General features: G+C 55.7%; 1 protein-coding gene across 3 annotated transcripts in view; it reads right to left on the bottom strand.

The window, feature by feature from the left end:
• Positions 1–12,399, bottom strand: part of MTHFR (methylenetetrahydrofolate reductase) — a 16,125-nt gene extending 3,726 nt beyond the window's left edge. Inside the window, exons 1-12 of one of the 3 annotated variants that reach the window (XM_087446813.1) lie at positions 12,217–12,399; positions 11,681–11,855; positions 9,576–9,821; positions 8,179–8,417; positions 7,272–7,382; positions 4,576–4,769; positions 3,587–3,837; positions 3,174–3,308; positions 2,789–2,969; positions 2,324–2,506; positions 1,222–1,323; positions 220–339 (exon numbers count right to left, since the gene is read on the bottom strand). In XM_087446813.1, the coding sequence (XP_087302939.1) occupies positions 220–339; positions 1,222–1,323; positions 2,324–2,506; positions 2,789–2,969; positions 3,174–3,308; positions 3,587–3,837; positions 4,576–4,769; positions 7,272–7,382; positions 8,179–8,417; positions 9,576–9,808 (1,749 nt within the window). In that variant the 5' untranslated portion in view covers positions 9,809–9,821; positions 11,681–11,855; positions 12,217–12,399. Of the gene's footprint in view, positions 1–219; positions 340–1,221; positions 1,324–2,323; positions 2,507–2,788; positions 2,970–3,173; positions 3,309–3,586; positions 3,838–4,575; positions 4,770–7,271; positions 7,383–8,178; positions 8,418–9,575; positions 9,822–10,095; positions 11,603–11,680; positions 12,029–12,216 lie in introns of those variants that run through there. The other 2 variants (XM_087446814.1, XM_087446815.1) reach the window with 2 other exon arrangements.

The following is a 12,399-nucleotide window of genomic DNA, read 5'->3' as shown; positions in this document are numbered from 1 at the left end:
CCAGCAGGACATTTCCAGGAATAGAACAAGACTTACTGCCAGTGCCACCTCCCACCCCCCACCCCAGAAATAAATACCATGAGTCAGAATCAAGGCGCAGGTGGGAAGGCCAAGTCCGTCAGCCCCAGGGGTGTGGCCTCCAGCCACACTCAGGACCCAGCCATACTGCCTGCCCAAGGTTTTCGAGGAGCAGGGCAGGCCAGCTCCCGGCCCCCTTACCTTCCAGAACATGAAGCTGACAGGATCCACCACTGTGGGCTGGATGATCTCTCGCCCAGGGAAGATGCCCCAAGTGACGGCGTTGGGCTGCAGCTCAGGGGCATTGGTGATGTTTTCACCCTGAGGGGCGTGGGTGGGGGCAAGAGCAGACTTGGGGCAAACACATTGCAGTCCTCTTCCTGCCTGAGGGGCTCAACTCAGGGGGAGCGCTCTGCTCATGCCCCCTGCCCGCCCCTCCCACTCTGTAGCAATGTGAATAGTGGCACTCGCCACGTGAGCCCCAAACCTAGAGGCCATCCTGGGCATTTCCTTCCTCCTCTCTGTGCCCCAATCAGCTCCACATCTGGTGCTCGGCTTACTCTCCCACCTGTCCCCTTGTGTCTAGCCCCCTGCTCTCTGTCACTCGGACTACCACGAGGGCCTCTGACTCTAGTCTTCCCCGGCCCCACTATTCACACAGCTGTCCCCTGTGACCTGCCTAAAACAAAACACGGAGCCAAGTCACTCCACGGCTGGGAAAGGCTCCCTCTGGCCCTTAGGGAAAAACCCAAATTCCAAGTAGGACAAGGACGTGGCCCCTGCTTAACACTTCAGCCTCCCTCTGACCCCATTCAGCAGTGTCCCAAAGGCTGTGCGGCCCATGCCTTTGCACGCCCTCTGCCCCTTCCCTGAAATGCCCTTCTCCTCCTTGGCCTTAAAGATTCAGGCCACACAGGCCTCAAGAGCCTTCCCTGACCTCCCAGGTTAGACGTCCCTCCGGGGTCCCCAGCACTGTACACTGAACTTTACTGTCTGCTCACACGGAGTCCCAGTTATCCCAGTGGTCTCCCTCACTAGGCTGGGAGCTCTCTGAGGCAGGGTCCTAGCTCTGTCTGCACATCTGTCTTGCGTGTCCCTGGCTGGAAGCTAGGTGCTCGGTGACTGAACGGAGGCAGAAGCACGGGTGCCCTCAGCCCTGGGCTCCGGCCCTGCTACGCGCCGTCTGGACCAGGAGCTGCCTACCTTCACATCGACGATGTGGTAGTTGACCCGGAACTCATACTTCTTCAGCACTTGCAGAAGCGCTTCCACTGTCTCGCGGGAGGTGAAGAACTCTAAGTAGGCCTGGGGGAGCAACACAGGCACCTGTCACATAAGCCAAGTCCTTGCCAGACGCCTTCTTCTGTGTGCTCTGAGCAGGCCGTGTGCTCTGAAACGCCAGACGCCTGCCCTCCTGACCGGCCAGGGAGGCCCCCATGCAGACACTTAAGGCATCGGGACTAGCGGTGGCCATGTGGATGGAATCATGAACTGCAGAGCTGGCAAATACACGAGCAAAGGGGAGGGGAGCAGGTATGTGAGATCTCTCAGTCTGCACAGGTCTGAGGGACATCTGCCACCCTTCATCCAACTGGGGAAGGCTCCATGGAGAAGCCATTTCCAAAGCTGTACAGGAGGCCCAGTCTGACAAGCTCAGGCATGTGAGAGAGGCCTGACACATCCCGTCTTCCCCCGCACTGGATGTGACAATGACACTGAGGGCTTCTCTAGCACCAAATGGGGGTTAAGCTGGGTTCATTTAAATTCATTTGCAGTAATGCTTATAAGACTGCCGGGTGGGCACCATTATCCCCACTTTACAGATGAGGAAACTAAGTTCAAGGCAGTTGAGCAACTTGGCTGCATGAGGGTAAACAGCAGAGCTGGTCCTCAAACCCAGGTCTCTAACTCCAAAGCCCAGGGTCTCCAGTTGAGAACGCAGTCTTAACTAACTCCAGCAGCCCTAGGAGAGCAGCATCAGCTCAGATGAGTAATAACAGCTCTCATTCAGTGAACGCTTCCATGTTCTTCCCACGTGCAAGGCGCTTTACACGCTTGGTCACTTTTCATCCCCAGAACGTGATAGGACACAGCCCCATTGTATAGAAGAGAAAGCTGAGGCTCAGAGCAGTCAAGTGTCCTGCCTACCTAAGTCTATCTGACTTAAAGTGTGAGCTCCCGTCCCCTCTGGTCCACTGCCACTCAGAATAAAGAGCCCCCGGAGAGGAAGGCTTCTCTGTCCCCATCTCTGGAGAACCCCTGCGTGCCGGCCAAGGTGGGGTTGCCCTGTGTGTCCCTGCCATACCTTCTGGAAGACATAGCCCCCGCTGGGGCCCCAGCCCACAGTGGGGTCGGAGGACGGCTTCCCGTTAATGTTGGGCTGGGAGTTGATGGTGAGGATGCCCTGCCGGTTCACTCGCAGCAGCTCCTCCTTCATCAGGCTCGTCTCAGCTGCCAAGGGCTCGTCATTCCAGGGCAGGCAAGTCACCTGGGAGAGAGGGTGAGCCGGGCGGGGGCCACGATCAGATCTGGCGCCCTGGGTGTCTCCCTCTCATGGGCTCTGTCAGAGACCCAGCCTGTCTTTGCCTCTATAAGCCCCTTCCAGGCACCCTTAGGTGGGGATGTCCCAACTCACCCTTCCCTTTGCTGAGGTGCCATGTCCAGACACGGAAAGATGAGGCTCAGGGTGGGGAAGTCACAGCCCCGCGGTCTGGCCCACGGGGAGACAGGGCGGGGGAGGTCACCTGGATCCCGCCTCAGCCCCACTCACTTTGTAGCCGTTCTGGTTGGGCTCTCCCGAGAGGTAGCAGGCAAAGACTTCAAAGACACTCTCTTCACTGGTCAGCTCCTCGCCCCACATCTTTAGCAGCTCTTCCCTCGGGGACTTGCTCTTGAGGTAGAAGAGGTAGTAGTCCTTCAGCTCCCCGAAGGCCGGTGAGGAGGAGTTGCCCCTGGTGGAGGAGGTGTCCAGAGGTCAAGGCATACTCCTGACCTTGGGCTTCTGACAGGACAGTCACACCCACGTGCCTGGGGGGCATTCCTGGGAATCCTTTTCCCCGTTGCTCCTCCCAAAGGCTCAACCATAAGCATGCCATCTCCTGCCTCCCTCCTCCCAAGAAATAGGATTCATTCGCCATGGTGCGTCTGCAGCTCACCAGCGGCCGTTGGGGAACTCATCCCAGTCCTGGGTGCGGTAGATGTAACTCCTCGGCCTGGAGGCCCAGAATATGGGACGTACATCTTCCTCCCGGCGCTTGGGGTGGGCACTGACAGCCCAGGGCAGGGGACGCCTGGATGAGAATGAGACAGAAATGGTAAGGGATCGGCCAGAGGGAGCAGGGAGGCGCAGGGCACCACTGAGCCTGGCTCTTCGGTCTGATTCGTAAATGTCAAGCCACACGTGGAGATCCCCCAAGACTGGGATCCTCAGTGAGCCACCAGCCACAGCGTAGACATCACTCTGTACCCCGTGGTAGCCAGCACCACGAGGCCGTGCTCCTTCTGACTTCTCTGCCCACCTGACTTTCCACCGCAGCTCCTGGGCCTGAATCCGGGCCACTGGCCTCACCTGGGGTCCTCGATCCACAGGCCCAGACGCTTCAGCACCTCGATGGTGGCTACCTCGCGGTTGAGGGTATAGAAGTGGAGGCCCGGCACCAAGCCACTTGCCAGAAGCTCCCGGCACAGGCTCACGGCCTGCTCGATGCCATAGCTGCGGATGGCAGCGTCGTTGTCTTTGATCGGCTCGATCACATCCTTGATCTGCTGCGGCACCTCCAGCTTGGACAGCTTCACAAGCTGCCGAAGGGAGTGGTAGCCCTGTCCGAGACACGAGGGGGCTGTGGGGCTAACTCCCAGCCCTCTCTCACCCTAAATACTCACTCCCCACCCTGTCCCCCAGCAGGTCTCCTGGCCAAGTGGAGTGCAACACAAAGGGACCCAGGAAAGTCAGGCCACATTGTACGAGGACCTTGCCCAGTCCTGCTTCTCCCGCTCTTTGCAGAGTACAGCAGCTGACTGTAGCATCCCTGCCAGCGGTCTGAGCCAGCCCTTTAGCACCTAGATGTATTTATTGATGACATGTGGTCACCTAACCCAGTGGTTCCCAAGCCTCACAGATCATCAGAATCACCTGCAAAACTTAAGATGTGATGTACAACTTCCCAGGCCCCACATCAGATCCACTGCATCAAACTTCTGGGCATGGGATCTGGAAATCCATCTTTTGAAGAAAGCTTATCAAATGATTCTGAAGACAGCCAAGTCTGGGAAACACTGATTTAAGCAAAATTTAAATGCGAGATTTAATCCCTTTTAGTGACATCTGTCAGTAAGCCAAACTACAACAAGGCCCTCCAATAGGCACTTCTGCTGTCTTAGGGGGCAGTTAGAGATAACCAAAATTCGGTGGCATTTTGTAAGGACTGGCACATCTGTCTGAAGGGGACTCTAACGAGCATCCAAGAACTTTACCATGAACTCGGCACTTCACCCAGGGCCCTGCCCTGTGCCAGGACGGGGCTGGAGGGAGTCCATTAGCCCTCCTGGGACCCTCACCTGAATAGGAAAGATGCCGGGGAGGATGGGGCAGGTAATGCCTATCTCGGAGCAAGCCTTAACAAAACGGAAGAACGTGTCAGCCTCAAAGAAAAGCTGAGTGATGATGAAGTCGGCTCCCGCAGACACCTTCTCCTTCAAGTACTTCAGGTCGGCCTCAAGGCTCCCTGCGTCAGGGTGGCCTTTGGGGTAACCTGCCAATAGGGATGACAGTACAAGAGGCTGGCTCCACCTGCTCAAGGCGAGTGATGAAGAAACCAGAGAGCTGGGAACAGAGAGTTCTCTGCCTCGGGGGTTCCGGACTCGTACCTCCACCCCCACGGCGTGGACAGGCTGAACGGTGAGTGGCTGGGCTCATTGCTGACGTGCCCCTCACCCTGGACATGACCCTGGGTAAGATGCGGGTTGGAGCCACCCTCCCAAGAGTAGGGGGGATGGATTGCTCCAAACTCCCCACCCTGTCCTGCCTCACGCCCCTTGCAACCAGCCAGGCCAATCAGGCCTGCACTTTGTGGCCACGGAAAAGAGAAAATGCTACATTCGGCACTGGCTGGGCAGCATCCGGGTGCTAGGCTCGAGTCTGGGCACTGGATTAAAACAGGGCTTTTAATTTAGCATTAAAATTACTCCGGGGTCTAAGATAGTGAAAAGTTAGAAACCATGTTACACGAGGAAGAACTGCAGAAAGCAGAGACCTTTTGTTTGACACAAAGAACAGAAAGAACGACCCAAGGTCTGTCACAGGGAAAAGGATTCACCTCAGCCGAGTTCCTTATTAGTCACACTGTGCTGCTTCTGACGGCAGAACCAGGGTCAGATTCAGACAGTGGCCTGACAACAGAACGAGGAGCCCCGCAAAGGAAGCAGCTCCTGGAGTGTGAAAACACCGGGGCAGCCAGGATGACACGCGCCGGGGATGCTGAAGGTGGGATTCTGGAATCGTCTGGGAGGGGAAGCAGGCTCCTCCCTGGCTCCATGAACTCTGACCACTTCCCTAAACAATTGAACTTACTAGCAGCCCTGCTTGCACAGGAAGACCGCAGGCCTTAATGAAACTGCAGGCAGGGTGCTGGCTTCCTCAGCCTGAGCCCAGGGCAGGACCCCACGCCAGGAAGGGGTAGACCCCAGGGCCAGGCTGTTGGGAAGCCAAGCTGCTTTGCTATGATAAGGCAGTTTCGTTCTTAAGAAACCCCAAGTCATCAAAAATAGATGTAAAAACTACTGTTTCCAGGGGTGAAGGGGTGGGAGGATTAAGCACCTGGATTTCACACTTTCAATAGCAAGGCCATTTTTCCAGCAGGAATTTCAGAAACAAAGAAGTTTTACTAGCTGAAACTCCATAGCTTTAAAACCTCAATATCACCAAACAAGTCTAGCACTTGATCACACTTGGACTTTCCCAGTTTCCTATATTCTCGTTCTGCCCTGGTCAGCTCGGTGCTTTCCAAGCCCCCATCCTCTTTCTCACCCCCTTTACAATCAGCAAAGCACCAAACCACTCAGCCACTGACGCTCACGGCTCTGCCGGCTGCCCCTCGCGATCATCCACGGCCTGCTGCACGCGTGCACGTTCCCCAAGTGACTGACTGGATTGTGGCCATGCGAGCCATGGACACTCCAACAGCTGCACATGCCTGCTGTGTTCCTAACTCCTCGTCAGGGCCTCCCAGACTCATCCACCTCAACAGCCCCACTGACTGAGGAGAGTGGACACGTACCTGGGGCCTGGGACTAAGCCCAAAGTCACCCAGAAAAGTGATTTCCTTGAAGCCACATGGCTTATTTTTTTTAATTCAGATCACTTTGACCTGCTATCCCATAAATGTAGCCATGTTTATTTTAATATAAAAATGATATGATTTTCCCCAAAATATTTGAGAAAAATTGTCACACCAAGATGATGTGCCAAATTAATCTCCAGACTTTTTGTGTCCCTGGCACATGCTGCCTCACCATATGCAAGCCCCTATTTGAGAAGCTGAAGGCCGGATCCCCATGAGTGGGGGTAAGAGAGAAGGCCACCCCATCCATTTCTAGAAGGTGAGCCTTGCCTCCTGGCTGTAGCCAATGGAACTAGAGTTGAGCCAATCCAATTCTCTCTCCTGAGAATTTGGAATTGACACTGAGACCTGTCAAGCAGTCTGCACTGTTGGCTGTAATTGACCACATATACTCAGGAGCAGGCAGAAGCTCATGTGTGGGAATGTGTACCCACGTCTACTGGACTAAGCATGGAGCAGACGTGCAGTGGGAGGCAGAGATGTGGAACTCTGGCTCCAGAGAGAATGAAGGGGGCCTTGGTTCCTGGCTGTTTCTAGTGCCAGCACCTGGTGAGGTCTGATGCCACTTCCTGACCTTGGGTTCTGAGATTCCCTGCCCCCCGGAATCTTAATAAATATCCCTCTTTTATTTGAAGAAGAAGCAGAATAGGGCTGGAAAGCAGGCTGAGAGCACGATAAGGCAGAGCAACAAAAACTTGAGGGGTGGTGGCAGCCTGGGAGGGTGGTGGTGATAGAAGGAGGGCAAGGACATTGTGTAATTCACCTCTGCCCCTCCTCACCTGGTACAGACTCAGGCCCACGGTGCACTGGGTTACCAGGGCCTGACCTGAACACCGGCGGGCTCCCCATGCCTCTCTGGGCGTCTCATTCCTTCCCCTCTCTGTCCCCACCCACCGGGATGCTCCAGCCACTTACCTGCCACACAGACGTCAAAGTAGTCACCAAACTCGCTTCGGATGTGCTTCACCAGGTCTGCAGCATAGCTGAAGCCTCCTTCCTCCTCCTCCCACTCGTCACCTATGGGGTCTGCAGAGTTGGTGGAGGTCACAGTCACTGGGGCTCACCCAACCTCCAGACAGCCCTTCTGCTCCTTCTCCCTCCCCTTAGACCCAGGACTGTGAGCTCCTCAAGGGCAGAGCCTTCATATTATTTAAGTTTGTGTCTCCTCTTCCTGGCACAGCACTTGGTCAATAGTGGGAGGGAAGACAGCGGCCAACCTGTCAAACATTTACCGAGTGCCAACCCTGCGGGCACTGCGCTGGCAGTGGTGCACAGGGGACGGCTGCTGCTCTTTGTTTAGCCTGGAGCTTCTGAGATCCCTTCCCCACTCAGACCTGCATGTGCTCAGGCACCCTCACCCAACCCCACTGAGAAGTGGTCTTGCGGTGGGGAGCAGAGGCCACAAGATCCCACCCATCAGGCTCCCTCTTCCCACACTTGGGTGGCTCGGTGACAGCAGGCACCAGAGGCATAAGCAGCTATTCTCACTCCTGGGACAAACGCCAGAACCACACTCTTTGACTGGGCCAGGAGCTGGGAGCAGCCAGCGACTGATGAAGCTAAGTATAGCCAGGGCAGAGGGTTATCAGTCACCAGCTGCCTTCCCGACTGAACCCCTACGTCGAGGTCAAGAGTCAAGAGGTGGCTCCATCTGTGCAATGCCCAGGGTACTCACTACCCACAATGCCCACTGATGCTACTGGCAGGGAGGAGACCCTGAGCATGCTCAGTGTGGGCCCCGAGAAAAGTAATGGACCGTTCCAGGGACAGAAGAGGCCTTCGGGGAAGGCAGAGCCCCGAGAGTAGGGTGCTGGCTCCACACCTCCCCTCAACGCCAAGATGTTCTTCAGGCCCAGCCGCTTGGCCTTGTGCAGATAGCCAGTGATCTCCTCCCGGCTCTGATGGCAGCAGGTCATGTGCAGGATGGTCTCCAGGCCACAGTAGTTCACAGCGGCACTGGCGATCACCATGGAGGAGGTCTCCTTGTCGGAGCCAGGGTCCCCTGCTGGGTGCCAAGTCACATCTACGAAGAGGGGGCCACCTGCCCCCATGCGGTCAAACCTGTAGGGAATTTCTTTCTGAAGAGGGCCTCCCGGGAGCACAACACCCTTCACCACCTTCCCATGGGGTCTGCGAGTTAGAGATGCATGCAGAATGGAATCAGACCAACCTGCATTCATATCCTGGCTTTGCTATTTATTAGCTGTGTGATCTTGGGAAAATTACTTAATCTCTCTGAGCCTCAATTTCCTCATTTCTAAAATGTGGCAGAGAACAGTACCTACGTCATAATACATTATAGAAATAGTACGCTAGATGGCTCCACAGCTCTTAGCACAGTGCCTGGTACACAGTCGACACTCAGTCAATCGAGCTGCTATTACGAGGATTGCTATTACTGTGGAGATAACATGTAACAACAGTGCACCCATTTTGTGTGACAGCAACACTTTAGACTTTGCAAAGTGCTCACACATTTATTATCTTGGGTAAGTTAAGACATTTCAATGGTCAAAGGTTCGGGGAAGCCTCAGAGTGGCAAGCAGAGGATCATTACAGGAACAGGAAAAAAGAGGGTGAGCAGATACAAGTTTGTTTCATGCTGCCCCCCAGTCCCGGTGCAGCAGCCAGCAGTCTTGCAGAGCAAGGCCACAGTTCCTGAACTAGACTCTAGAGCCATGAGTGTGCACGTGCACACCGCTTTGTTACAAGCTGTAACATGGTGTATTTAAACATCCCTGTGCCTTTAAATTTCAAAACCTTGGGAGCGACACCTGAGACATGCAAACAGCAAAAAGGATAAACTTTAAAAAAGGAACTGCAATTCATAGTGTGCTAACGTAATGCAGTTGGCATTTCTAGATTTCAAGAGGCGTAATCCAAATTCCTAACTTGCTGAAAATGTTCTCCAAGCCGCTTTGTGACTTCCTAACTGTACTCACAAGCCAGCCCCAAGTTCCGCCCAAGTTTGAGAGAATCAACAGTTTTAACCCCCTGAAGTGTGTCTACAAGTTCCAGACGCTTGCAGAGACTTTTACAGACAACTGAGAAGCTTTGGATCAAAAGATTTACCCTGCTTTTGCTCTCTTCCAGCCCCTCTGGCTGCCTTTTTCTGCCAGGTCAAAGTGCAGCCCAGCCCCCGTGGCTGACAGAGCACCTTCTCCCCCAACCCCAGCCCCCCCCAATCTGGCCCTCCTCCTTACTGTTACATCAACTCACCTTGAGATGAGATTGACAGCTCCCTCGGCAGTCCGAGGAGGGAAGAATTCGAGGGAGAACCACTTGTCACCAGAATCCATCCTCCGCCTCATCTTCTCCCTGAGTCTCTCATGCCGCTCGGGGTCCAGCCCCGGGGTGGAACATCTCGAACTATCCCTGGAGCTCTCGCTGCCACTACTGCTGCCCTCCGAGCGGGGGTGGGGGCCGTCATTCCCTCTGGGTTCGTTCACCATGGCAGGGTTCCTGCTGCACGGGGTAGGGGCAAGAGGCATCAGAGGGCAGGCAGCCAAGCTCCAGAGTGACAGTCAAGTGAGAGTTGCTGCATTTCCACGCAGGCAGAAGGCTGGTGACGGTGAGGGTGAAAATGTCCCCACCCAGTGGCTCCACACGCCATAGTTACGACTGTCTGTGCTGCCTCACTCAAAGCTTTGCCCTCCACTGCTGCCTGGCTCCATGTATGACAGCCCCACCCGGCACAAAAACATGCTCCTTCAGCCCATGGATCCTTGATGACATCTACCTGATGGAGGGCGGCACAGAGAACCTCACACTGCCAGCCCCCAAGGCCCGCATTCCTAGGAAGGGGCAGTGGTGCCTGGCTAGGAAAACCCTGGGTTTTGGATGGTCCATCTCTGCCAGCTTAGACCCAGCGTGAGTGGGGAAGAAACACAGAAAACTTCCCCAGCGAGTGTGTCCCGACTGGGCGGAGCTATGACAAAGGAAGAGCCTAGAGCCAGAGCTGGAGGCAGCACAAGGGGGCGGGGGAAAGGCTTCCAGGCGAGAGGGAGGGCTGAGGCTCTAGCTGTAGAAGGCGGATGGAAGGAGGGGCACTCAGGGGCCAGAGACTGCAGGCGTTGGGGAGAGGCGGCCAACAGACGTTCAGTGTCACTGGATCACTCTCCAAAGAAGGAATAGCTTGGCGTGGCCCTGCCTAGAACATCTCCTGTTACTTGGAACAGTCTGCATGCAGGATGGATGGGGTGAGGGCTCGACAAAGAGCCAGATTTCTCCTGAGTTCATGCTACTCCAAAAAGACCATGTCATGATTAGAATTTGACATTGGCTGGGTTCCCAAAGTAGCTAGACCCAAGTTCAGTAAGGGCGTGAATTTACGTCCAACTCAGAACAAAGGATGCCCCATCTGGGCCTGCCTTCTGGGCTGTTCTCCTTACACACACCACTGAGGTCAGTTAAAGTAATTACAGTAACTGCACAGCCACTGTATACGAAGCCCTGAACCACGGCAACCACAGGCAGGCCAACAGAGGGCTCAGTACCACTGGGCGGTTTGGTGGGGAAAATAAGACAAATACTTACAATCAAAACAAAACACTAGTCTTGCACAGCAATGTGCAAACACACTTTTTTTAGCAGTGAAAATCAGGTGTGTGGTGACAGGGAGCATTAGAGGAACAACCTTGCCAAGTTGATTCCTTTCAGGGAACATCGACTGCTAAGCTGGTGTTCTTAACCATTTTGGGGTGCTAAACTCTTGAGAAACTGATGGAATCCACTGCTCCTCTCCCCTGAAACATGCTCAAGTGCACATAACACACATTGGTACATCTGAAGTCGAGGAGTCAAGAGCAGACTAAGAACACTTGTGCGAACACTTTCTCCCCATAGAGATGCCCATTTTGATTCTGACCTAAAACTCCAGTTTCTCAGCGAGGTTGGCCATCAGAAGTGAGAAGGGGGAGACTGTCAAGATCAGCGTTGCTGGCCTTTGTCCCAAATTCAATAGAGTGCCTTAACCATCTGCTGGGACAAGCCAAGAGAGGGGGAGGGGGCTGAACCACCTACAGACTGTTCTTTCATTTGCTCAATAAAGACTTACTGCATCCCTAGTACGTGCCAGGCACAAGCCTTTTTTCACGTGCCACTACTTATCCATTTTAGGCTAGGCTCCCATAGCACCCTGCGTTACAATTGTGGGCTCACAGGTCTGCCTCCCCTCCCACGCTCCAGTTCCCTGAGACCAGGGCCCAGTCCCCTGCCTGTGGTATCCCCAGTGCCTGGCACAGGGTAATAAAAGCCAGCGCCACCGGGCTAGGCGCTGTCACTCCCTTCTCAAAATAACCCTCTGCCATTTACTGCCCACTTACTTAATCTGTGCCAAGCACCGAGCAGTCGGGGGAGACGGAGCCCACCACTCCCAGAAGAGTCCAGGTGGGCACCGGGAACAGCAACGCCAGCGGCTCACGCTCTTCTCCTCCAGGGGCTGGAGGGAGGCAGGTTTAAAAGGCTGGAGCTGGAAAGACGCCTGCGGCGCCCGGGTGGCTGAAGGCCGAGAATCGAGTCACTGGGTCACCGGCGGGGGCGGGGATGCGGGCCCAGGCCCGCTGGTGGGGGGACTGGTCACCATCCCCGTCCCAGGGCCGTCTCATCCCAGCGGTCCCTCCGTCCAGGCCGGGGGTCGAAAGTGAGTCTTCGCTTCACGGTTGAGGGACTCGCTGAGAGTGACAGCCATTGGGGGTTACACTAGTTCCGCGGCGGGCGCGCGCAGACAGGGTGGCAGCCCCCTCTTGAAGGGGCGGGGCGGCCTCCATCACTCCCCGCCCACAAGCAAGTCCCCGCCCCTGGGTGGGTGGCACCGGGCTCCCGGTCTCCCTCCCCGGCGACCCCACGCCTTGTCACTTACCCTCTGGTCGCGGGTGACTGAGAACGCGCGCGCCACCGCTACCGCGTGGCCGCTGCAGGGGCGTGTGCGGAGGCGGCGCGCGGGGGAGGGGCGCGGCGTTCAGGTCGCTGAGGGAGGCGGGACGAGAGGGCGGAAACCTCCCATGCGGGCGACCGGAAGCTCCGCCCCAAACATGGCCGCGCC

The sequence above is a fragment of the Ceratotherium simum genome, chromosome 22, assembly GCF_057802395.1.
Source record: "Ceratotherium simum simum isolate JZ-2026a chromosome 22, ASM5780239v1, whole genome shotgun sequence".
Lineage (NCBI taxonomy): Eukaryota > Metazoa > Chordata > Mammalia > Perissodactyla > Rhinocerotidae > Ceratotherium > Ceratotherium simum.
Note: the sequence above shows the minus strand (reverse complement) of the source record. Positions and strands in the feature narration are given on the sequence as shown.